Source organism: Trifolium pratense, linkage group LG7 (genome assembly GCF_020283565.1).
Source record: "Trifolium pratense cultivar HEN17-A07 linkage group LG7, ARS_RC_1.1, whole genome shotgun sequence".
Classification (NCBI taxonomy): domain Eukaryota; kingdom Viridiplantae; phylum Streptophyta; class Magnoliopsida; order Fabales; family Fabaceae; genus Trifolium; species Trifolium pratense.
Genome location: NC_060065.1, coordinates 38520938 through 38545975, shown reverse-complemented (window position 1 = coordinate 38545975; position 25038 = coordinate 38520938). Strand labels below are relative to the sequence as shown.

Here is a 25038-nt window from a genome sequence, read left to right as displayed (position 1 = left end):
TCGCGGGGAACATGTAATATTTCAACAGAGTTGAACTTTGTGATCTTTTCCTTTACTAGCACTAGGTATTCAGAGAGGTTATCATTCTTGGTCTGATACTCTCCTAGCACCTGTGAGGCGACCAGTTGCGAATCTGTGTAGATTTTTATCTCCTTGGCTTGCAAGTCCTCGGCCAAACGTAGTCCAGCGAGGAATGCTTCATACTCTGCTTGGTTGTTTGAAGTTGGGAAAGATAGTGCTAGGGAGACCTCGATTAGTAAGCCATTCTCATTTTCAAGAATGATGCCTGCACCTGCTCCTGTAGCGCTTGATGCTCCGTCTACAAAGATTGTCCATTTATCTGCTCCGTCCACTGTAGGGGAGGAGCTCGTCATCTCTGCGACGAAGTCAGCTAGGACTTGGGCTTTTAGAGCTTTTCTGCTCTCGTAACGAATGTCGAATTCTGAGAGTTCGAGGGACCATTTGAGCATCCTGCCCGCCATATCTGGTCGGCCAAGCAAAGACTTGATTGGTTGGTCTATTCGGACCACAATTGTATGGGCCAAGAAATAATGTCTTAGTCTCCTCGCTGCATAAACTAGTGCAAGGGCTATTTTTTCAATTTGTTGGTACCTTAGTTCAGGACCCTGCAAGGCTTTGCTTGTAAAGTACACTGGTTTCTGCCCTTCGTTCGTCTCACGAATAAGAGCTGCACTTACAGCCTCCGAGGCGACGGAAAGGTACAGGTATAATACCTCCTCGTCACTTGGTCGTGAGAGGACAGGTGGCTCTGATAAGGCCTTTTTCAGATGTTGGAGAGCTTGCTCGCATTCATCTGTCCATTCGAAGACTGCTTCTTTCTTTAGTAGTTTGAAAAAGGGGAGTGCATGTTGTGCTGATTTGGATACAAATCTGGAAAGCGATGTTAGCATTCCATTAAGAGTTTGTATGGACTTCTTATCGCTCGGAGTGGGGAGCTCGGCAAAAGCTCTGCACTTGTCAGGGTTGGCTTCAATTCCTCGCTCGGTTAGGTAAAATCCCAGGAATTTACCTGCTCGGACCCCGAAGGTGCACTTCTCTGGGTTGAATCTCATGTTGTGTTTCCTGGCCTGCTCGAACACCTTTCGAAGGTGCACGACATGGTCGAGTTCCTCGGGGGATTTTACGATCATGTCGTCCATGTATACCTCGAGCATGTCTCCTATTTGTCCTCGGAAGACTTTGTTCATCATTCGCTGGTATGTAGCTCCTGCATTTTTGAGACCGAAGGGCATTACCTTGTAGTAATAGTTGCCCGACTCGGTCATGAAAGCTGTTTTTTCTCTATCTGCTACTGCCATTGGAATTTGGTTATAACCTGAATAAGCATCCATAAAAGACAATAATTTAAAGCCAGAAGAATTATCAACAAGTCTATCAATGCAAGGTAAGGGATAAGAGTCTTTAGGGCAAGCCCTGTTAAGATCGGTATAGTCGCAACACATCCTCCACTTTCCATTAGATTTTTTGACGAGTACAACGTTGGACAGCCAGGTTGTATACCTGGCCTCCGAAATAAAATTTGCCTCTAGGAGGTCTTTTACACATTTTTCTGCAGCCTCCGATTTCTCAGGAGACTGCCTACGCCTACGTTGTACAACGGGAAGTGCAGTGGGATCAATAGTCAGCTGGTGACATGCTATGTTGGGGTCCAAGCCGGGCATCTCGGAAGCGTGCCAGGCGAACAGATCAGCATTTTCCTTCAAGCAGGCTTCAAGTTGCTTCCTAGCAAGTTCGGGGAGCCCGGTCCCAATCTTCACTGCCCTGCTCGGGTCTTCTCCGAAGGGCATCAGCTCGAACTCGCCGTCTGGAACTGGACGACGGTGCTCTTGGCTTGCCTCGTCGTCTTCCTTCTTCTCCTTGCGGAGCTTCTTCTCATCTTTGTTTTCCTGTTTGGAAAAGCGGCTGTCGAGGTCAATGGAGCTGATTTCTGGCAAGGGCAGGGAAGTTGTTGCCTTGGACTTCTTGGACTCGGGGAGCTGCCCGATATACTCATTTCCTTTGGAGGACGCATTGAAGACTCTCCTTGCAGCTTCAATGTCTCCATGCAGTGTCGCAACTTGGCCTTTATGAGTATAATATTTCATCTTGAGGTGGGCGGTTGAAGGGACAGCCATTAAGTCAGCAATAGCTGTTCGGCCCAGGATGCACTGGTAGAGAGAAGGGCAGTCTACTACCAGGAATTTCACTTTGATAGTTTTTGCAGTTTCTTCAGAGCCAACGGTGACTAGCAGGTCTACATAGCCCCATGGCTTGGTTGTTGCTCCATTAAATCCGGAGAGATCAGATCCAAAATAAGGAGTGAGGTAGGTTTCATCTAGTTGCAGAGTCTTGAAAAGTTGGGAATACATGATATCACAGGAGCTTCCTTGGTCGACCAGTACCCTGCGGACGTCCATATTTGCCATGTCCACTCTGATGAGCAGGGGTATCTGGGAGTTTGCAGTTCCACCGGGCAGCTCTTCCATATAGAAGGCTAAGGGCTTTGATTGCCCTTTCGGTTTATCCAAAGTTGCACTCAGGTTGGAGGAGCCATCTATCAATTCTTCAAATTTTCTCTTGATGGATCCCACAGTCTGTTTGTCAAAACCTCCAACAGAGATAACCATGGCTTGGGCAAGTGCGTCCCATTTGTTCAGTGTGGGAGCAACATAGGTGTCGTCCAAGTAGTCAGGGACAAAGAAGTCTTCAGCTCTGGAGATGGCGAGGGCAACTGGCTTGTGCCCGGATTTTTCTGGTGCAGCTTCTTCAGTGTTGCTGGTCTCAGCAGCTTCTGCCCGGGGAGCATTGCCCCTCTTCACATATTGTTTGATTTGCCCATTTCTAATCAGAATTTCAATGGCGTCTTTTAGTTGTATGCAGTCGTCAGTCAGATGCCCGTAACCTTTGTGGTACTTGCAGTACCTGCTCTTGTCTTGGCCAGGCTTTGTGGGTTGTTGTCTTGGAAATTTAATTCCTGCTTTAGTGAACTCAGCTGAGTTGCACTCTTTCCAAATTTCTTCCTGGGTTTTGCTAAGGGGAGTATAATTGCTGAACGTGCTAGGAGGTCCACGGGGTTCCCTAGGCCTTTCGCCTCTTCGTCTTCCTCCTCCTCGGCTGAACTGCTCAGCATTTGACCGAGGAGCAGGTTGACTGTTTCCTGCTCGCCCATAACGGGCAGCATCTGCAGCTTGTTGCTCTTCATATTGGATGTAGGGTTGAGATTTGAGGAGTAGGTCGCTAAAGGTGCGCGGTTTTTCGATTCCAACGGCTTTTGCAAAGTCAGAATTTGGCCTAAGGCCCCTTTGGAGCAGGTATTTCTTCATGTCATCAGTTGTTTCAACCTGGACGGCTTCTTTGTTGAACCTCTCTATGAAACTGCGGAGAGATTCATTATCAGCTTGGAAGATGGCGTCCAGGACTGCTTCGGTCTTTGGCTGCTTGCGGGAAGCAGTGAAGTGCCTGCGGAATTGGTCGGACAGATCCATCCATGAGGTTATGGAGCGAGGAGCTAGGCTGTGGTATCAAGCCATGGCTCCCTTTCTCAGAGTAGTTGGAAATATTCTGCATCTAATTGCTCCGCTGACCCTCAAGAAGTTCAGGGTAGCATTGACTGATGCGATGTGTTCATCTGGGTCAGAAAGTCCATCATAAGCTGGGAGAGGAGGTGGTCGCTCACATCCCTTTGGAACGGGTGCTTGAAGTATGTCGTGAGATAAAGGGCAGCGGGGATCATCCTCGTCACTCTCATGTGAGTTTAGGGGAGGTGAGCCCTTACGATCAGGAGTTGGGCTCCTGGAGAATTGGTCAGTGTGATGGCTGCGGCTTACTGGCTGCCCTTGTTTGGTCATCAAGCTGAGTCCCTGGGGAGAATGACGACGAGGAGGTGTTCGGTCCACAATTTTTCCTTTTTTTACATTTGGAGAAGATATACCCTCGCGGGGAGGGGAGACATGGTCTCTTTTCTTGCCAGGCTGCTCAATCCTCTCAAGGGCAGGTCGTCGTTGCCTGACAGTTTCCTGACGAGGAGGGGACTGAGAAGTGGGAGTTCTCCTCGGGGGAGAGTTGTTTCTTGAGAATCGCTGATTCCTTTCCAAGCGATCTAGTCTCAGATTCTGCTCGTCCATTCGGCGATTCTGGCCTTGGAGAGCTTCGGTGGTTTGCTTCAGGGCAGCTATGAGTGCTGCTAGTTCAGCATTGGTAACTGAGGCAGTGGACAAGTCGGTTTCTGCTGATTTGCCCTGCTCGGACTGAGGGCGCTTCCCCGCCTGCTTCTCAGTCAAGACGACCAAGTCGCCGTCCTCAGAAGTCCAGGAAGTTTCCTGCCCGTCTCTAGGGTCAGACTCGGGGAGGGCCTGGAGGTCAGTGATGAGAGCAGGAGACAGACGGGGAGAAGATGGAGGAGCAGCGTCCTCAACGTCATTGTTGAAATGAGATGAACTGGCCATGATGAAAAAGTGATTGATTGGTTTTGTTCTTTGGTTTACTTGCTCGAAACAAAGAAGGGGAGAACTCAGATCCCCACAGTCGGCGCCACTGATCTTAACTGTTGATCAGAACAGGTAGAAGGCCAGCTGGAAGTCCGTTGAGCAGGTGGTAGGCAGTAATCCGAGCAGATGATCCACGGAGGGGGAGGTTGTACCTGCAGGTGCTCCGATGCCAAAGTCAGACAAGGAATAGAGAGCAAAAGAGATACTAGAGAGAAGTTAGAGAGAGAGAGTAATTATGATAATGAATAGTGTTCTACCTTGCTCTCCCAAGAGGGAGAGTATTTATAGCCCCCAGCTCTGGGCCAAAGGTCCTCTTAATGGGCTGGACTAGCCAAGGCCCATTAAGAGGGACTGCCAAGATATTACCCTTAGATAGTGGGTAGAGTAGTAATTTTACCCTATCTTGGTGGAGAGGTTGTGCCATGCTGACATGGAGGTGGTTGGGCAAGCCATGTGGACTTTGTGAGGGTCTAGGTGGACTAGCATTAGTCTAGTCCAGAACACCTTCTTTTTATGCTCTAATATTTGCTTCGTAAAGAGTTGGATCATAGACCGACGTAAAAAGGGTGCTTTAAGTAAGACTGCAGGAATACATAACCAATCCAAGTCCAAAAAGATGAGATTTGTATCCTTCATCAACTCCTATCAAACATCATGGACTTGCTGAACACAAAAATACAATATAATAATTAAAAAATAAAAATTCATACATGCTAAAGATTAAAATTTTTTACTCACACTTCAACTTCCATGATGATTCAGTAGTCTACAAGCTAAAGTTGCCTAATTTACAACATATATATACCCGATGACACACATACATATCGCAAAGATTTCACAGCAACTTCTTTCTCTCCCTTAAAAATAAAAAATAAAAATGTCTTTCTCTCAATTCCGACTTCCCAGCTAGCATCATCGTTCATCTCGGTGTTTTCATTTGGCAGAATATCTGTTCTTTGGAAAACACATTCTCGTCAATATAATCATCACTTCACTTTGATTATATATTCACGAATGAATGAATGAATGCAGAGGCTGCACTCCCTTATTCGAACTTCACCCATTTCATTGCCTTGTCTCAAAGCAACCCATTGTCTAGCAATCAAGTCAGGTTCCATAGCAGACCTCTACATATCCAACAACCTCATAACAACCTATGCAAAATGCGCAAACCTTCCCCTCGCTCACCAACTGTTCGACGAAATGCCTCGCAGAGACACTGTATCATGGAATGCGGTTGTTTCAGGTTACGTAAACACTGGCGACCTGGATTCCACATGGCAACTTTTAAATGCCATGAGAATCTCCGGATACACATTTGACAACCACACGTTTGGGAGTATTCTCAAAGGTGTTGCTCGAGCTCGCAGACTTGAGCTCGGGCAACAACTACATTCGGTTATGATTAAGATGAAGCTCACTGAGAATGTATTTTCGGGGAGTGCACTTCTTGACATGTATGCCAAGTGTGGTAGAGTTGATGAGGCATTGGTTGTGTTTCGGTACATGCCGGAGTGCAATTACGTTTCGTGGAACACGTTGATTGCTGGTTATTCACGAGTTGGTGATCTTGAAATGGCGTTTTGGTTGCTGAGATGTCAGGAGTTGGAGGGTGTTGGGATTGACGACGGCACGGTGTCTCCACTTTTGACATTGCTCAATGGTGTTGAGTTTTATAGTCTGGTAATGCAGCTGCATTGTAAAATTATGAAACATGGGTTGGAGGCCCTTAGCATTGTCACCAATGCCATTATTACGGCATACTCAGAGTGTTGTTCTCTACAAGATGCTGAGAGAGTGTTCGATGGTGCTGCCACGTGTCGTGATCTGGTTACGTGGAATTCCATGCTTGCTGCTTACTTGCTTCACAAGAAAGAAGATCTAGTGTTTGAAATTTTCATTGACATGCAAAGTTGTGGGTTTGAGCCTGATGATTATAGTTATACTGGTGTTATCAGCGGTTGTTCTGTCAAAGAGCATAAAAGCCGCAGAGAATCTTTACATGGGTTGGTGATAAAAAGAGGGCTTCAGGTTTCTGTACCTATTTCTAATGCTTTGATTGCCATGTATCTTGCATTTGATAATAGGTGCGTGGAAGATGCATTGAGAGTCTTCTTTTCCATGGATGTTAAAGATTGTTGTACGTGGAACTCGGTTTTGGCGGGGTACGTGCAGGTTGGTTGGAGTGAGGATGCCTTGAGGTTGTTTGTGCAGGTGAGATCTCTTTGTGTAGAAATTGACGACTATACCTTTTCAGCTGTCATAAGATGTTGTTCAGATTTAGCAACACTGCAGCTAGGCCAACAAGTTCATGTTTTGGCACTTAAAGTAGGCTTTGATACCAATAAATATGTCGGGAGTTCATTGATCTTCATGTATTCTAAATGTGGTGTCATAGAAGATGCTAGGAAATGTTTTGAAGCAACTTCCAATGACATTGCAATTGTTTGGAACTCGATCATCTTTGGGTATGCACAACACGGACAAGGAAAGATTGCACTTGAACTCTTTTACTTAATGAGAGAGAGAAAGGTGAAACCTGATCATATAACATTTGTTGCAGTTCTCACTGCTTGTAGTCATAATGGGCTAGTAGAAGAAGGCCGCAAAATTATACAGTCTATGGAGTCGAATTTTGATATTCCGCTAAGAATGGAGCACTATGCTTGTGCAGTTGATCTCTTTGGTCGGGCTGGGCATCTAGAGGAGGCAAAAGCTTTGGTTGAAACAATGCCTTTTGAACCTGATGCAATGGTGTTGAGGACTTTATTAGGTGCATGTAGAAGTTGTGGTAATATTGAATTAGCTAGTCATGTGGCAAAAACGTTGCTAGAGGTGGAGCCTGAGGATCATAGCACTTATGTTATGCTCTCTGACCTGTATGGGCGTTTGAAAATGTGGGATGAAAGGGCTAGTGTAACTAGGCTGATGCGAGAGAGGGGTGTGAAAAAGGTTCCTGGTTGGAGTTGGATAGAAGTGAAAAATAAAGTCTATGCATTCAATGCTGAAGATCACTCTCACCCTCAGAGAGAAGAGATATACAAACTGCTACTACAATTAAAGGAGGGGATGAAGTTGTTTGATAATTTTTTGGGTCAAACTTTATTACTTCAATGTGTGAATTTTTTAGATGGTTATGATGATCAAAATTTCTTATGATTAAAGTGTATTGTTTGTTGGGTTTGATTGGAAGATTTCAAGGATGGTGCAATAATAATTTTAATTGCAATAATAATTTAGATTGCAAAGCAAAGGTATTTAGGTCTCTGTGACTATATCATGATACAATTACGACCACATTTGTCTGCATGTCTTTGTGATGTAATCACAATCGTGACTGCACCATGTCTCTTCACAATATGTCGACATTAATTTCATAAGGAAGAAATATTATTGTGCTTCCTTTCCAAAGAGAAGATTATTCTTGTTATAAAGTTTTCTCTTTTCACTGCATATGGGATACTTGCAATTTCCATATAGGATTGAAGGAGTTCTCAACCGGATTTTGTGAATAGTTCCTGAGATTCAGAATAGGTTTGTATTTTGTTTTGGGAATAGTTCCTGAGATTCAGAATAGGTTTGTATTTTGTTCAATACACTAATTTATTCTGTATCAACAGGCTATTTGAGTTATTTGTGAATAACTTGGATCTTCTTGTTCAAAAAGCTCGCATTGAAGGTAGCCTTGACAGAGGCATTGTTCACTTGAAAGCTAATGTCATTGAACTGCAAGGGATTCCAAAGGTATTTATTTTTGTCCTAAACTTCTTGCTGCCACTCATTTTCGTATTTAAGACTGACAGTAACTTTCCTCTGATGCAGACAGTCTATGTTGATCAAATGTGTGGGGCTTCAACTGTTTTGTTCACATTCATCTTTGATCGTGGGGTTTCATGGGAGGTGCATATGCTTTCTCAGATGTCCTAACTAAATTTTTCTTTCCTCTAACATACATAGTTTACTGATATAATATTATAATTTACGTATAAGTTGGCGAATACCATGCTGAAAGAGAAACAGAAAGCTGAGTTTGGTTCATCTGGAGATGGCTTCTACAAGTCCAACAGTGAGTTTATGGGAAAACGTCATGTTATTTTAGCATTTGAAAGGTATTGTGTCTGATTTTTGTCATACTTGTATAAGGATTCAATTTCAATTAATGACAGTTTACTGAAGTCATTATGTTTGTTCTTCTTTGTGTTGCAGTTCTGCTTCAGCTATGTATAAGATAGTTCGTCCCACCACCGGAGAATCACCTCGGTATGTATTTCAGTTACTTGGCCTTCTTTTAGTATAACTTTCTTGTTTACCCATTTTCCCCTGCAATTGTAGGGATATGCATCTGGCAGAATTAACTAAGAAATATTCAAAAGTTTCATCTTTAGAAGCAGCCCAAATAAGTTGGGAACACGAGTATGAAGTTTCATCTAAACAGGTATATATACCGTTTAGGTTATTTCTTGTAATTGTATCTTCATATGCAAAGGAAACTGTTAAGAGTAGAGTAGACATTGAACTGTTAATAATCCCCTACAGTACGGGACTAGCTTACAGTTAAGACGGATCTAGAAAACCAGAAAACATTTATATTCGCGCCCCAAACCCAACAGTGCTGGGCACGAGGGGGTGTGTTAAGAAGTCTCACCTCGGATGCGAGATGACCTGAATATATGTTTATAAAGTAGAGGCAATCCTCACCTTACAAGTCGGTTTTGTAGGGTTGAGTTAGATCCAACTCTCAATTCTAAGAGAACTGAACCATAAATTTATTAGCGGTTGTACGATAAAGTTGTATTCTACCTTGCGATGTAACATGATTTCGAATCTCATTAATCAGTGCATGTGATTTATGTTTTGTTGTGCACTCATGTGTGTTCTATGTTTTATGTGTGCAGTCATGGGGTCAGAAAATATGTAGATTTTTTTAATTCACGGTATCTCACATTTTGACATATTACCTTTGTTGTCAGTGCATGCATGGTCCCAAATGTAAGAATGGTAAATCATGTTCAGTTGGCTCAAGACTACAAGAAGTAAATGTCTTAGGTGGTGTCGTTCTTCCTCTTTGGGGAAAAATACAAACCGTTCTTTCTAAGCAGGTATGATGTATCAACTTGTTGTGATATAACATTGATAAAACTAACTTTTATAGTAACTTTGGTACTGAGTAACTTCTTTTTGATGAAAAATGTGCTGATTCTGTTGAGCCTCTGGTAAATTGTTTAATCATTGGAGCATTACACCTTGCTTAAAATATAATAATTATTTTATAATGCAAATAAAAATATATACAGGTCAGACTAATTCATAGGAGGTTACACATTGTTTGCGTTGAAACTACATCAGATAACAGACGTATAGTTGGGCTTCTTGTACCTAATGCAGCCGTTACAGCTGTGCTTGAAGGTTTCTTTCTTTTTCTCTACATCCCTACCACCACACCTGCACATTAAAATCTAAATATTCTTTTTTCTTAATTATTCTTAGTTGCAAATATCATACTTTTGTTTGAATTTCGGTCAAATTCTTATTTCCAAGGTTATGTGTATACTTATATTTTCTTTTGACGTCTTCTGCAGGTTTAAGTACACCTTCTGTAGGTTTAACACAGGTGACATCTTCTGCAGGTTTAAGTACACCTTCTGTAGGTTTAACACAGGTTATAGAATTGGATGATTGACCTGAGAAGCCAGATATTACCCTTTCTTGAAAGATCACTAGCAGTTTTTGTTTTAGGTTTAGGCTTAAGTTTGTTGCTGAAATTTGTGAATAGGAAAGCGCTGATCTCATTGAGATGCATCAAAGTTGTGCAATCACCGTTGCAATCTTTTGGTTTCATCATCCAGTTTTGTGTAAAATTCAAAATGGTATATCTATATGGGTGATCATTGACACAAGGAAATACTAATGATGGCTTATCTTTCCCATATGATATATGAACTCGATTATGACATATGCTACACATTATTTTTTTTGTTTGAAAATTCATACGCTACACATTATAACCAGATATATATTACATATTTCTTATGTGCAATAATGATTGTGGGAAACTCATAAAAGTATTTGCAAACAAACATAAGTTGTATCACCATCAAACCAGCGTATAAAAGGAGCATCAACATTGTTTTTCACTACACTAGAGTCCTAGCTTTTGAGTGTAACCTTGTCTATGAAGTTTCTTCCTAGCCTTCAAGATATCCTCTCAAAGTATAGCTACATTTTCCCTACAATTATGCTTGTCTGATGGAATGTCAAGTTTTAAATCATCGTCGTTGTCATCTTTAATTTCTCCATCGCCAACACCCAAAACCCATTCAGAAAACAATCTTCTTTGATCCGGAAAGGTTAGGATATATTGTTAGCAAAAGAAACAAATGTGAATCAGTGATTTTTTTTTCGTAATTAATAATATAGTCACGTTGATATATACTTGGAGTCAACTACTATTTGCATAAATATCATCTTGATATATATTTGCAGTAATACGATCAATCACACTCTTCAACATGAACAAACTTTTAAGTCAGAAAGTCATAAAAAAATTATATTTTTTTTAGCATGTTTAGTTAAAAAAAATAACTTTTAAGTCCAATGATTTTTTTCTTTCCGTAAAAAAAAACACTAAGAACATGGTTAACATGTTTAGTTAATTAGTAAAAAATATTGAATTAGGATAAAAAAATGTAAATTTTTTCAAAAAATAAAACACTAAGAAAATGTATGATTTGATGATTTGCTAGATTTCTAATTATCGGTTTTTAATTGTTTAAACTGTGCAATGTAATTTGATAGTGTTTAATTGTTGTATGAAATCTTTCCTATGAAAATCGACGGAGTTTATCAATTATTGCACATAATCTTAATCATAATTGGTATACTTGCCATAGTGGTTGAAAATATTGTGACAGGGGATCAAAAGTTCAAAAAGTTCATAGGGATCAAAATATTGCCATAGTGGTATACTTGCCATAGGGATAAAAAAAGTTGACTTTTAAAATAGGGGATCAAAAGTTCAAGTTTTTCAAAATAAGGTGATCAAAAAGTTGAGTTTTAAAATATGAGATCAAAAGTTCAGGTTTTTCAAAATAGGGGATCAAAAGTGCATTAAAGCAAAGAAAAAAATTAAATAAGAACTAAATTTAGAAGATTACTATTTTGTAATAACAAAAGGGAGCTTCTACGGTACATTCGAATAATTTGACTGTACTGGTACATCATGTCAGTAAATTGTTAAATTAACGATTATTTTTATGCATTAAAAAACTATTAGTCGATTATTGTATTTTAGAAATAATAATATCACAAGAAAAAACACAATTTTATTGTTTTATAAGCATTATAATAATTTTCTAATATTTTTTTTTAAAAAAAATTCAATATTGACTATTATGATGAATAAAAATCCAAAAAATATTGATTTTTATATTTTTGACGGTTTTGATGAATAATATATAGTTACTATAATTATTTTAATGATAAGAAAAATGATTTACTTTAGAAAATAATCATTTATCTATTAATTTAATTATCTAATGTACCAGTATATTAGAAATTAACATATGTACCATAGAATTTGCCATAACAAAAGGGATCATATTTAACCCTAAAATATCCTAAAATATTTAATACTGTTAATTGATTAGTACTACTTTTAGGGTGTGTTTGGTAACACAAATAAGCTAGCTTATAGCTTATTATATGAGCTTATCAGCTTGTTTCAAAAAATTAGAGGTGTTTGGTAACAGACTTTTTTTACTAGCTTATAGCTTTTTTTCAGATGCTATTTCAAGTAGCGTTTGAGCTTATAACTTATAGCTTTCTACACTTTATTCCATTTTTACCCTTTAATTTAATAACTACCCACTCTAAAAAAGAAACTACCCACTATCAATTATGTCATTTTATATTTATTAACCACTTTAAAAGCTAATTTTACCAAACACTTTAATTTCAATCAGCCAGCTTTTTAGCTATCAACTATCAGCTAGCTTATAGCTTATTTTTACCAAACAGACCTTTAATGGAAACCCTTTTTTTTTTTACAGTAAATGGAAACCCATTAATAGTTGGGAAAAAGATTTATTAAATTTTTCAATAATATAAACTTCACGGTAAAACAGAAAAATACAATACTTTGGTTTTCTCTTTTCTTTCTTCTGTTCTCTCTCTTCCCGCTGCTCTCCGTCATCTCTATTCTCTCTTCTTTTACTTCTTCTCTGTTATTCTTCTCTTAATCAATCAATTTCATAAACTAATACTTATTAATCCATTAACTCTTACTATGCCGAAAGAAACAACAAAATTCTCCCGCAAACTAAAGGAGAAGATGAAAACACCCGCCAACAAAAAAACCGTTTCTTCCGCTCACACTTCTTCTTCATATCAACAACTTCAATCTCACTCTCGTCGTCTCGGTATGAAAACACCGCCTCCTGCCGTTCTCAGGGCGCGTGCCGCCGTTTGGCGCATCCAACAAAGCCTCTTTCCACAGCAACATAAACTACGTGTGACGGACTCGGAGTTACCACATCCTAAATATGAAATGCCAGACGACTTCTCCACTGATCAATCCGATGATTGGCTTCGATGTCCGGTTTGTCTGGCTGTCGTTAACGTATCAAATAACCGCTCGAAGTACTGTTGTCCTAACTGTTCCGTTCACCTTGATGATAGTGATGATGGTGAAGAAGATGTTAACGAGGTTTTTTTTTTTTTACTTTGATTATGACTTTTTTTTACTGTTGTTGGTGATTTGATTTTGACCTAATTTTGAATTTGATGGAATTTCATGTAATGAATGTTGTGTTGCTTAGAGAATGATTACTTAACTTGTTGTGCAAGTTATATTTGGAGGGTATCTTAATTGGTGGAAAAAATCACTTTTGGAATTTTCTTTTGATTTCATTATTAATTAATTAATAGGAATAATGTATAATCTATAATAATGTTAGTTCTACCAATCGTTAGTTGGTTCAGTTGTGATTGGCGCCGAACTTGGTAGGGAGGACCATGGTTCGATCCCCGCAACTGCGATCGGGAGGGGGCCGGAACCACTTGATGCCAGAACTGACCCCCGAACCAGATTAAATTGGTTGTGAAAAAATAATAATAATAATTATAATGTTAGTTCAGGGAAATAATGTTCTGTTATATTTTATTTCTTTCTTTAACTTCCCCATAAATGTTTGTCAATTTTCTTTTAAAGTTTTGACATTTCGGGAAATTTTTATTGTATATCTTTCTATTTTTGGCGAACTGTACCTGTGGTCAAAATTCAATCCATAGGGTACCAGTACCCAACCAAACTCCAATGTACCTAAGAATTTATCATTCTTGTTTTTTTATCAGCTGGTTAAAGAAGTAGAACAGGATGAAGCTGACTGTGGTATGCCTGGAGAAACATTTACAGATTATGTGAGTTGTAGACCCAGAGACCAATTTACATTAAAACTTTCTTTGGGTTAATTTATCATATACTAAGTCTCTTGTTATGCAGCGGCCATCAAAGCTATCTATCGGACCTCCCCACCCAGATCCAGTTGTGGAAACATCTTCCTTGTCTGTAGTAGAGCCACCCGAGCCTACTTATGTTCCAAAGATTAAGGATGAGTTGGAATTTTTCAAGAGTTTGTCATGCTTGCAGATTGAGACTTTGGTCTATGCTTGTCAGGTTTCTCTCACCACATGATTGAATATTGATAATTGATAACACTTTAGGTATATGTATGATACTTTGTTTACATGGCAGAGACATCTCCAACACATTCGCAACGGTGCTAGGGCTGGATTCTTTATTGGAGATGGAGCAGGTGTAGGTAAAGGTCGAACAGTCGCTGGGCTAATCTGGGAGAACTGGCACCATGGGAGGAAGAAAGCCTTGTAAGTCTCTATCACAGTTTTAGTATCATCTTCTCAATGTGCTTTAATGTACAAGCACACATACCAACTTGCATTGAGATCACATTTGTTCTTTTTAATTCATTTTACTCTTTTCAATGATCCTACACAGGTGGATTTCTATTGGTTCAGACTTGAAGTTTGACGCCAGAAGAGATTTGGATGATATGGGTGCAAGTTGCATTGAAGGTAAGTTTTCTGTGTTTTTGTAACTAAAGTCCTATGATGTAGTTAACCTCTTTGATAGTTTAAATATATTTCTTTCTTGAATCTATCCAGTGCATGCTTTGAACAAACTGCCTTATACTAAGCTTGACTCGGACACTGTTGGAGTTAGGGAGGGAGTTATTTTCTTGACATACAGTAGCCTGATAGCATCATCTAGCAAAGGTCGTTCCCGTCTGCAACAGCTTGTACAGTGGTGTGGAACTGGGTTTGATGGTCTTATAATTTTTGATGAGGTATCAGATTTTTTTAAATTGAAATTGTTCCTTGTGTAAACTGGTATTTCCACTGTTTAAGTTTGAAGGATATTATTATTAAGTGGTATTTTTTGTGATATTATTTCTAAAGAGTGTGAGTGGCTTCATTACAGTGTCATAAAGCAAAAAATTTGGTTCCCGAAACGGGTATGGATTCAACAAAAACTGGTCAAGCTGTACGTGATATCCAGGTTTGTTCATCTTACTCTGTAACAGAAAGCTGCTAATATGATTTTTTTTTATTTTACCATTTGAGACCCTAATTTTTTCCATTATGTGTATTTTTGTATATTGATATGTGTAACTTTAGACACATTCTAAGTGAGCCAGGCTGATGATTCAAGCAGTGTGACAATGCCATGTTATTAACTGAGTAATTCTAAGCTGTTTGTTAAGTTAGATTTATTCATTTCCCCCCTTATTTTTAGCATGGATTGAATGGTTTTTTGGCATTTTGGAATTCATATTTGAGTTATTTGTGGTTTTTCGAGGCTTGTATTTTATGATTTGGCAATTCATGTATGGATTTAACTGTGTCAATTGTTCATTTTAAAGTGAAATAATTCTTTCAATCTAATTTGACAGGCTCAACTACCTGAAGCTCGTGTTGTTTATTGTTCAGCTACTGGAGCATCTGAACCTCGCAATATGGCTTATATGGTTCGACTTGGCCTTTGGGGAGAAGGGACTGATTTTAGTGATTTTTATGACTTTCTAGGTAGCAGTCTTTCTCTTATCTTTTTGTTTTTAAAATAGTAAATATTTCCTACATGTGGCCTTTGTCCCTCACCCTGTAATTGTTTAAAGTTAATAAATGAGTTGATGAATCCAGAGGCTCTTGAAAAAGGGGGTGTTGGAGCTCTAGAGCTAGTTGCAATGGACTTGAAAGCAAGGTTATAACATTTCTACAAACACACCCACTCTTTGCATTATGCACTTATATGTATCGGAAGTATTTATTAATCGGCTTCATTTTTCAAATTACAGGGGCATGTATTTATGTCGTACGCTTAGCTACAAGGGTGCTGAGTTTGATATTATAGAAGCAAGATTAGAAGATAAAATGATGGTATGACAACTAATTTCTTTGAGCCTATTGCCAATCTCAGACAATGGTGATTTCAGTATGCTCATCTGATAATGAATGTTTTTTTTTTTTTTGTGAACAAGCCTGATGATGAATGTTTTTATCAAATTTCATAGGATGTGTATAAAAAGGCTACAGAAGTTTGGGTGGATTTGCGTAATAATTTTATATCTTTAAAAGTAGAGAATCCAAGACTAATATGGAGATTATACTGGGCAGCGCACCAGGTATTAAGTTTAAGTTGGTGCCTAGAGACAAGTTCGTCATGCCTATTAAAGATTTATTATTTACTAAGGTTTTTGGATTGGCCATTTTCCTTGTAAAATTGCAGCGCTTCTTTAGACACTTGTGTATGTCTGCTAAAGTCCCTACTGTAGTGAGACTGGTGAACCAAGCATTAATGGAAGACAAGTGTGTAGTCATAGGTCTGCAGAGTACCGGGGAAGCAAGGACAGAGGATGCTGTTTTAAAATACGTTTGTATTACAGTTCGGATCCTTTTGAATTTCCTATATAACAATATTTTCTGCATTTCAGTTGCATTATGTTATTTATTTATTGTGTTGGATAGGGCTCTGAACTTGATGACTTTATTTCTGGACCTCGTGAGTTAATGCTAAAATTTGTTGAAGATTATTACCCAGATGATATCTCATGGCCGAAAAAGCCTGAAGTTCTCCCAGGTGCTGTGTTTGATATGAATGTTTCATTTATTTTTCATTATTTCGCAGATATTAGTTTTGTGAAAACTGAATATATTTCGAAGTTATGAATAATGCATAACCACTAGTGTGTTTATAATGAGCCGAATACAAATTATTACTAATAAGAAAAATTACTATTAATAAAAGTAAAAATACATTCTTTACAACAATTTTTTATTTTCAATTCTATTATAGTAGATGATGGTCTCGGAAGTCTTGGAAGGAAGAGGCACTTTGCAGGTCCTGCCGTTTCAGCAAAATCTAGAGTCAGTAAAGTAGCTAAATTGGAGCCTCCTAGTGATGCTGAAAGTGACGAAGAATGTGGAAGTGAGTTTCAAGCAAATTTTGATTAACCTTTCATGTACTACTGAAGTGTGCTATTTTAATATTCAGTACACTATACCATTACATGATACCTTTTTAATTTCACCGTTTACTAGATACAGCTGTCTCTGATTCTGATTACGGACCAGAAGAGGATGAAAGTGGTTCAGAAGAGGATGAAAGTGGTTTGTTTTCTTTCTCAAGTTATTCTTTTGTATTGTTATAATCATGAGCTAGCTATCACGCACGTGCACATGAATACTGTTTACGATTTGAATCTCTGACATTCTTTTAAAGTAGTGATGGTAGTATTCATTACATAAAAAACTCCTCATTGATTTGATGCAGCTGCCGACTCTGATTATGATGAGTTTCAGAAATGTGAAATTAGCATTAAAGAAGAGGTAGTTTTTATTTAATTATTCTCTGAATAAGCTTTCTTGAATTGCCTTGATGCCATATGTGTTGGACTCACGTAATTTTCTTCGCAGGAAAGGGAAAACTTGTTGCAGTGTTCCCGCTGTGGAAAATACGCTCATCAGTCAGGCTTGGTGCCCCCAATTCGCGATTTTACTCTTGAGGAATGGACATGTAGTTTGTGCAAGGATAAAACTGTCGAATATCCTCCTCCTGGAACAAACAAAATTAAACTCCCAAAGAGGTTTAGCACATAATTTGTTTAGTTTGGCACTCTGGTTTAAATGGAATAATTTATCATTTTACGTAAAATAAAAAGAGTACGGAACTGAGGAATATTTTTATCGGTTTGCTGCAGTTTTGGCACACCCATCGAGTGCAAGAGAGAAATATTAGAGAGGATTCATGCTTTGGATCTTCCAAACAATCCTTTGGATGAAATTATTGACCAGTTAGGAGGCCAAGACATAGTTGCAGAAATTACAGGAAGGAAGGGAAGGCTTGTGAGAGACCCTAGTGGACAGGGTGTGGTTTATGAGCCTCGAAATACGTGAGTTGCAAAATGTCTCCATATCTAATCGATAAACATTCACGTTCTAGCTGAATTAACTTTTTGTGTTTTTCCCTTTAGAAGAGATGTCACTGCCGAAATGGTCAACATGCATGAAAAAATGCTCTTCATGGAAGGTAAGAAGTTAGTCGCTATCATCTCTGAAGCTGGATCAGCTGGCGTTTCCTTGCAGGCAGACAGAAGAGTGAGAAATCAGGTAATCAAACTGTTTGTATTATTTTTATGGGTTTTGTACAATTATTTTATGCTAATTTTGTTTTTTGTTTTTGTTTTTGTTTTCTTTGACCTTAACAAAATAGAAAAGAAGGGTTCATATAACACTAGAACTTCCATGGAGTGCCGACCGAGCAGTTCAGCAGTTTGGAAGAACTCATAGATCAAATCAAGTCTCAGCACCACAATACAGGTCACTAAGCATTATTGATTAATTTGGTCCAAGTGGGAAACAGAACACTATAAATCTTATTTGAAATTGTTGCAGTGATAAGTGTCGTTTAATGCAATTTCTTATCCTTGAAAATGTTCTTCAGATTACTATTCTCAGACCTTGGTGGAGAACGCCGATTTGCATCAACTGTTGCTATGAGATTAGAATCCCTTGGGGCTTTGACTCAGGGGGACCGCAGGTAAGTAGGATTTATCAGTTTTGTGTTTCTAGTGAGCCACCATGGATATATTTTAACATCTTAGCCGATATTGTTCGTGCATTCATTACAGGGCTGGACCTTCATTAAGTGCATATAATTATGAGAATGATTATGGAAAGAGGGCTCTGGAGAATTTGTACAAAGCAATAAAGGAGCAGGTATATAATTTTTGTTGAAAATAACAAATATGCATATTGGCAATTCCAGTTTAATAGGAAATGAATTACTCGTATCCATCTACTGATAAAAGTAGTGTTATGTAGGATCCTCCTGTTGTTGTACCTCCAGGATGCTTATCTGACAGTCCAGATACAATCAAAGATTTTAATGGGCAGGCTACAGTTGCTCTTGATTCTGTTGGAATTTCTATGGAAACCACTGGTAATTCATTGTTTTTGTCGTATATAATAATGGTGATATGATATCTAATCAAAATATATTTCAGTTTTCATCATTATCAGTGTTTTTCCTCATTATTAAATGTTGACTTCTTATATTTAAAGGAAACTCTAAAAAAAGCAACCAAAATAAAAAAGCTATTCGACGATTTCTCAACCGGATTTTGGGCATAGCTCCTGAGATTCAGAATAGGTTTGTATTTTGTGAATGAAATGATTTGATGCTTTTACTTTCAGCATTTTGTTCAATACACTAATTTATTCTGTATCAACAGGCTATTTGAGTTATTTGTGAATAACTTGGATCTTCTTGTTCAAAAAGCTCGCATTGAAGGTAGCCTTGACAGAGGCATTGTTCACTTGAAAGCTAATGTCATTGAACTGCAAGGGACTCCAAAGGTATTTAGTTTTGTTCTAAACTTCTTGCTGCCACTCATTTTCGTATTTAAGACTGACGGTATAACTTTTATCTGATGCAGACAGTCTATGTTGATCAAATGAGTGGGGCTTCAACTGTTTTGTTCACATTCTCCTTGGATCGTGGAGTTTCATGGGAGGTGCATATTCTTTCTTAGATGTCCTAACTAAATTTTTCTTTACTCTAACTTACCTATTTTACTGATATCATTTACACATCAGTTGGCGAACACCATGTTGAAAGGGAAGCTGAAATCTGAATTTGGTTCATCTGATGACGGCTTCTACCTGTCCAAGAGTGAGTTTATGGGAAAACGTCATGTTATTTTAGCTTTTGAAAGGTATTGTTTCTGATTTTTGTCGTACTTGTATAACGATTCAATTTCAATTAATGACAGTTTACTGAACTCATTATGTTTGTTCTTTATATTCCAGTTCTGCTTCAGCTATGTATAAGATAGTTCGTCCCACCACCGGAGAATCACCTCGGTATGTATTTCAGTTACTTGGCCTTCTTTTAGTTTAACTTTCTTGTTTACCCATTTTCCAATGCAATTGTAGGGATATGCATCGGGCAGAATTAACTAAAAAATATTCAAAAGTTTCATCTTTAGAGGCGGCCAAAATTCGTTGGGAACACGATTATGAAGCATCATCTAAACAGGTTTATATACCATACGTTATTTCTCGTAATTGCACCTTCATGCATGGTCCTAATTTTAAATTCACATTATCTCACATTATGACTTCTTACCTTTGTTGTCAGTGCATGCATGGTCCGAATTGTAAGAATGGTAAATCATGTTCAGTTGGCTCAAGACTACAAGAAGTAAATGTCTTATGTGGTGTCATTGTTCCTATTTGGGGAAAAATACAAACGGCTCTTTCTAAGCAGGTATTTGTATTCCTGATGAAAAATGTGCTGATTCTGTTGAGCCTCTGGTGGATTGTTTAATCATTGGAGCATTACACCTTGCTTGAAATATAATAATTATTTTATAATAATGCAAATAAAAATATGTACAGGTCAAACAATTTCACAGGAGGATACGCATTGTTTGCGTTGAAACTACATCATCAGATAACAGACGTATAGTTGGGCTTCTTGTACCTAATGCAGCAGTTACAACTGTGCTTGAAGGTTTGTTTCTTTTTCTCTCCATCCCTACCACCTTTTCTTAAAAGCACACCTGCACGTTAAAAGCTAAATATTTTTTTTCTTAATTATTCTTAGTTGCAAATATCGGATTTTTTTTGAATTTTGGTCAAATTCTTATTTCCAAGGTGATGCGTGTACTTATATATTTGCTTTTGACATCTTCTGCAGGTTTAACAACACAGCCACAGTTTATAGTACTGGATGATTGACCTGAGACACCAGCAGTTTTTGAAAATCACACTAGCAGTTTTTGTTTTAGGTGTATTGGCTTAAGATTGTTGCTGAATTTTGTGGAAAAGAAAAGCTCTTAATTATCTCATTTAGATGCATCACAGTTGTGCAATTTCCATTGAAATATTTTGATTTCATCACCCAGTTATGTGTATAAATAAAAATGGGATATCTACATGGGTGATCATTGACATAGGATTTTCTTTCACATATGATGTATGAACTTGATTGTTATATTTGCTACATATTATTATTTTGTTTGCAAATAAACATAAGTTGTATCACTATAAAATCAGCATATAAAAGGAGTATCAACATTGTTGTCACTACAATAGAGTCCTGGCTTTTGAGTGTAACCTTGCCTATGAAGTTTCTTCCTAGACTTCAAGATAACCTCTCGATTTGTAGCTACATTTTACCTACAACTATAGCTTGTATGGCATTGCAAAATGCCCCATCAGCTTTGTCAGAATTTCCATTAGGACATGCATTCGCCGAAGTTTGCTATGTAATGTATATGCTTCTTGTGTTGAGTCGACAACATTTTTGTTTTCTTCACCACTGTCATTCAGCATATATTTTAGAAGCTCTTCTGCAAAGACTATTCACCAGCCACAAAATTCCGCCATGACTTATACTCTCACCACCTCTTTGTTTAAAGTTTGTTCAAGACAAACTTATTGAAGTTCTTCACTTTAGGACTAGCATCCCGAAGTTATAAAATAGTATAGGTCTTAGTTCTCCGATATCTATATCATCTTTCCCAGTGTTTCTGCTTTAGCTTTTCGATAAGAGTTGAAAAGAGGCAAAGACCTATTCTTAACATAGTTATCACGAGACTTGGTATCTTCCAAAGTTCTGTTAAGGAAGTTTTTGAAGCTTAAGGATGAATTATTTGTTCCTTGGCTGCTTCAATCAATCGTCCACTGACTAGAATCTAATACAATTGTGATCATACAACCTTCGCTTTGAGTTTGAGGCATCAGGCATGTTATTTTTTAATTAATTTGCTTGATTTGTGGCTTATATTGCTTGATTTGCAAAATTTCGCCCCAGGCACTGAAAATTTCGCCTGGGGCGGCAAAACAGGAAATTTGGCTCTTTTTTTACAATTCTTCAGCTATTTTCTTCCTTTACAAAAACTCTCATACTAGTGCATTATTCCTCCATGAATTTGGTGCAAATTCTACTAAAAACTCTTGCAAACGGTCTTTATTTGTGTGTAATGACGTATGTCATCATTGTGCAATCTCCAATTCAATCTTTTGATTACATCACCCAGTTTTGTGTATAATTCAAAATTTTATATCTCTATATGGTTGATCATTGACATAGGGAAATACTGCTGAACTCGATTATGTAGAATGTTACTGAACTCGATTATGTAGAATGTTACATATTATTATTATTATTATTATTATTATTATTATTGAAAAATCAAATGCTACATATTATTTTATAACAAAACATAAAATACATATTTCTTTTGTGCAACATTGATTGTGAAAAACTCATAAAAGTAGTTGCAAACAAACACAAGTTGTATCACTATCAAATCAACATATAAAAGGAGCATCGACATTATTGTCACTACAATACAGTCCTGGCTTCTGAGTATAACCTTGCCTATGAAGTTTCTTCCTAGCCTTCAAGATAAGCTCTCGATTTGTAACTACATCTTTCCCCGTAATTATAGCTTGTATGGCATTACTAAACGCCCCATAAGCTTCATCAGAATTTCCATTAGGACTTGCATCTGCTGAAGTTTGATCAGTTTGGCAACCACTCAGTAGAATTCCACTATCTACAATGTTGTGCTTAGTTGATGTAGCATATGCTTCTTCTGCAGGCTCGACAGGATTTTCGTTTTCCTCATTGTCGTCAATCTGCAGCATATGTTTAAGAAGCCCTTCAGCAAGATTGTTCACCAGCCCCAAAATTCCTCCATGACCTTCATTCTCACCACCTCCATGTTTAAGTTTGTTCAAAACAAACTTAACGAAATTCTTCACTTTAGGACTAGCATCTTCCCCGAAGATATAAAATAGGGTAGGTCTTAATTCTCCAATTTCTATATCATCTTTTCCAGTTTTCAGCTTTAGCATTTCAATAAGAGTTGAAAGTGGCAAAGACCTATTCTTCACATAGCTATGGTCCCAATGATGAAGATCGTGTTTTTCTCCAATATCACGAGACTTCATGGTATCTTCCACAGTTCTTTTAAGTAAATTTTTGAAGCCTGAGGATGAACTATGTCCTCCTTCCTTTGTACTATCTCCTATTTGCTCCTTTGCCGCTTCTATCAATCCTCCGCTGTGACAAGAATCGGATACAATTGTGATCCTACAACCTTTAGGTACCCTTTTTACAAAATCTCTGAAATCTTCATCTGTTTGGCAACCCAAAATGATAGTTAGCATCGCATAACAAAGAGCCACAACAATGAAATATGATTTTGCTTTCACAATATTTTGTTTACATGTCAAACGTTTATCGCAGACTTGCAGTGGCTAAATTAGTTTTTTAATTAGTTTTTTTCCTAACCTTTTCAATAGCCTAGTGGCTAAATTCTGGAGATCGAATCTCGATTTCTCAAATAATAATGTTTCTAGTAGCCTATACCAGCTAAACAACGTTTACGAATTTTTTTAATTAATCTTAAACCCAAAAGGTTTAGAATATAAAAAATCAATCAAAAATATATTAAATAAATGATTGATTTATTAAATGGTACCTAAAACGATCAATTGTTTGAACAAAAACAAAATTATAAAGCAAATAAATAAATCTGAGACAAAAAAATAATGCATAAGTTAAAATACAAAACGTGCCTCAAACTCTAGATTATTTGATTGACTTGAGTTTTCTTAAATGAAAATAGATTGAAAACATAAAAAAGTATACCAGTGATGAGATTCATATCTGTGGGAACAATGCACTCATCATAGCCAGTATCATCGTCCTCCCCGATCTCAGCAGGAAGACGGGTGCCATGACCGCTATAGTGGACAAAGAGCACGTCACCAGGTTGAGCTGATCGAACCATCTTTGAAATGGCACATCGAATGTTTTTTCCGGTGGGTTGGGTGTAAGAACGGTGAGTGTCAATGAGGAGAGTGATATCCTCATCTGAGAATCCATATTTTTCAATGAGACATTTGTGCATCCTCCACACATCGTTAATGCACCCTTTTAGCTCAGCTTTTGTTCCTGGATAGTTGCACCCTATTAGCACTGCCCTTTTAGCCATTTTAATGCATGCAACTATAGTCACCTCTAATCTCTCCTTTTTATATTTGAATTTTAGAGAAAGAGAGAGAAGCAATGGGTTGGTAGGATTTGTTGGTGTTTACCTCGAAAAAAAAAAGAAAATGATTTTGTAAAGGTTTTTTTATGATTTGTATTTGATCAAATTTTTTACTAATATGTTTCAATTTTTGTTTTTTTTACTACTATGTATTGAATCAAAATTAAAAATGGTCAAAGTTATAATATGATTTATAAAAAAATGGTCAAAGTTATAATATGATTTATAAAAAAATGGTCAAAGTTATAATAAGCTTTATTTTATTTTAGTTTTTTGGTAGGATCTTTATTTTATTTTTTTCCTAATGTATTGAATAAAAAAATAAAAAATGGTTATAATATGCTTTAATTATTGGATGACTTATATATAGAAACCGAATCCAAATGCTTTTAATGTCTGGTTTTGACTTTATTTGAGTGTCCCGCTTATATATGACATATTTGTTTTGTAGTTCCGTTTTTTCCGAACTATGTTTTTTTCTTACTTTTTTTACCAATTTTTTTCACCATATTTTTTTTGCATTATATATATAAAGCATCAATATTAACTTCTCTATTAATATATGACATAAATCCCAAAATAAATAAATAAATAAATCCCTCACATTTATTATATGATATGGTAAAATAATATTGTCTTATTTGTTATTAGTGTGTAGCAAACACATGAGATAACTCTTATATTTTATCATTATCATGTTTTATATTCTATTTTATATTTATCATTTATTATTTTTTGATAATATATTTATCAAATATTATACATCAAATAGATTCTGATAAATAATATAAAATATTCCAATAAAGTCATTGTATTGTCATAAAATCTTAAGAAAAAAAAAGAGCAAATCTTAAAATTGATTTGTTTCATCAATACTCAATAGAATTAATGATACACCAAATATCTTG

The 25038-nt window shown here is 37.3% G+C and overlaps 3 protein-coding genes across 10 annotated transcripts; 2 read left to right on the top strand and 1 right to left on the bottom strand.

Moving 5' to 3' along the window:
• Window positions 1–5052: 5052 nt before the first annotated feature.
• On the top strand, window positions 5053–10440 carry LOC123893871 (putative pentatricopeptide repeat-containing protein At3g25970). 3 transcript variants are annotated; one of them, XM_045943701.1, is made up of 9 exons: window positions 5092–8021; window positions 8108–8231; window positions 8310–8387; window positions 8478–8596; window positions 8694–8747; window positions 8820–8922; window positions 9458–9586; window positions 9782–9893; window positions 10067–10440. In XM_045943701.1, exons 3-9 carry the CDS (start codon window positions 8328–8330, stop codon window positions 10165–10167), a joined length of 678 nt encoding a protein of 225 aa, XP_045799657.1. In that variant the 5' UTR covers window positions 5092–8021; window positions 8108–8231; window positions 8310–8327; the 3' UTR covers window positions 10168–10440. The 3 variants fall into 3 exon arrangements, with proteins under 3 accessions (XP_045799656.1, XP_045799657.1, XP_045799658.1); XM_045943702.1 differs by having other exon boundaries at window positions 7694–8021; window positions 9482–9586; XM_045943700.1 differs by lacking the exons at window positions 8478–8596; window positions 8694–8747; window positions 8820–8922; ... (1 more) ...; window positions 9782–9893; window positions 10067–10440 and having other exon boundaries at window positions 5053–8021; window positions 8310–8334.
• Window positions 10441–12622: 2182 nt separating this feature from the next.
• LOC123893868 (protein FORGETTER 1-like) lies at window positions 12623–21179 on the top strand. Of its 5 annotated transcripts, none has more exons than XM_045943691.1 (32): window positions 12623–13191; window positions 13839–13904; window positions 13987–14160; window positions 14239–14369; window positions 14500–14576; window positions 14667–14848; window positions 14983–15060; window positions 15455–15587; window positions 15702–15762; window positions 15857–15938; window positions 16073–16183; window positions 16288–16431; window positions 16527–16638; window positions 16858–16986; window positions 17100–17168; window positions 17332–17387; window positions 17475–17644; window positions 17759–17950; window positions 18032–18167; window positions 18271–18377; window positions 18502–18597; window positions 18689–18776; window positions 18882–18999; window positions 19122–19209; window positions 19292–19415; window positions 19496–19573; window positions 19656–19774; window positions 19869–19922; window positions 19995–20097; window positions 20200–20328; window positions 20460–20574; window positions 20761–21179. In XM_045943691.1, exons 1-32 carry the CDS (start codon window positions 12772–12774, stop codon window positions 20799–20801), a joined length of 3783 nt encoding a protein of 1260 aa, XP_045799647.1. In that variant the 5' UTR covers window positions 12623–12771; the 3' UTR covers window positions 20802–21179. The 5 variants fall into 5 exon arrangements, with proteins under 5 accessions (XP_045799647.1, XP_045799648.1, XP_045799649.1 ...); XM_045943692.1 differs by having other exon boundaries at window positions 18035–18167; window positions 20761–21142; XM_045943693.1 differs by having other exon boundaries at window positions 12625–13191; window positions 17106–17168; window positions 20761–21141.
• Window positions 21180–22379: 1200 nt separating this feature from the next.
• On the bottom strand, window positions 22380–24073 carry LOC123893867 (metacaspase-5-like). 2 transcript variants are annotated; one of them, XM_045943688.1, is made up of 3 exons: window positions 23728–24073; window positions 23020–23212; window positions 22380–22971 (listed from the first exon to the last, which is right to left on the bottom strand). In XM_045943688.1, the coding sequence occupies exons 1-3, from the start codon at window positions 24071–24073 to the stop codon at window positions 22380–22382; spliced, it is 1131 nt and encodes a 376-aa protein (XP_045799644.1). The 2 variants fall into 2 exon arrangements, with proteins under 2 accessions (XP_045799644.1, XP_045799643.1); XM_045943687.1 differs by having other exon boundaries at window positions 22380–23212.
• Window positions 24074–25038: the final 965 nt, after the last annotated feature.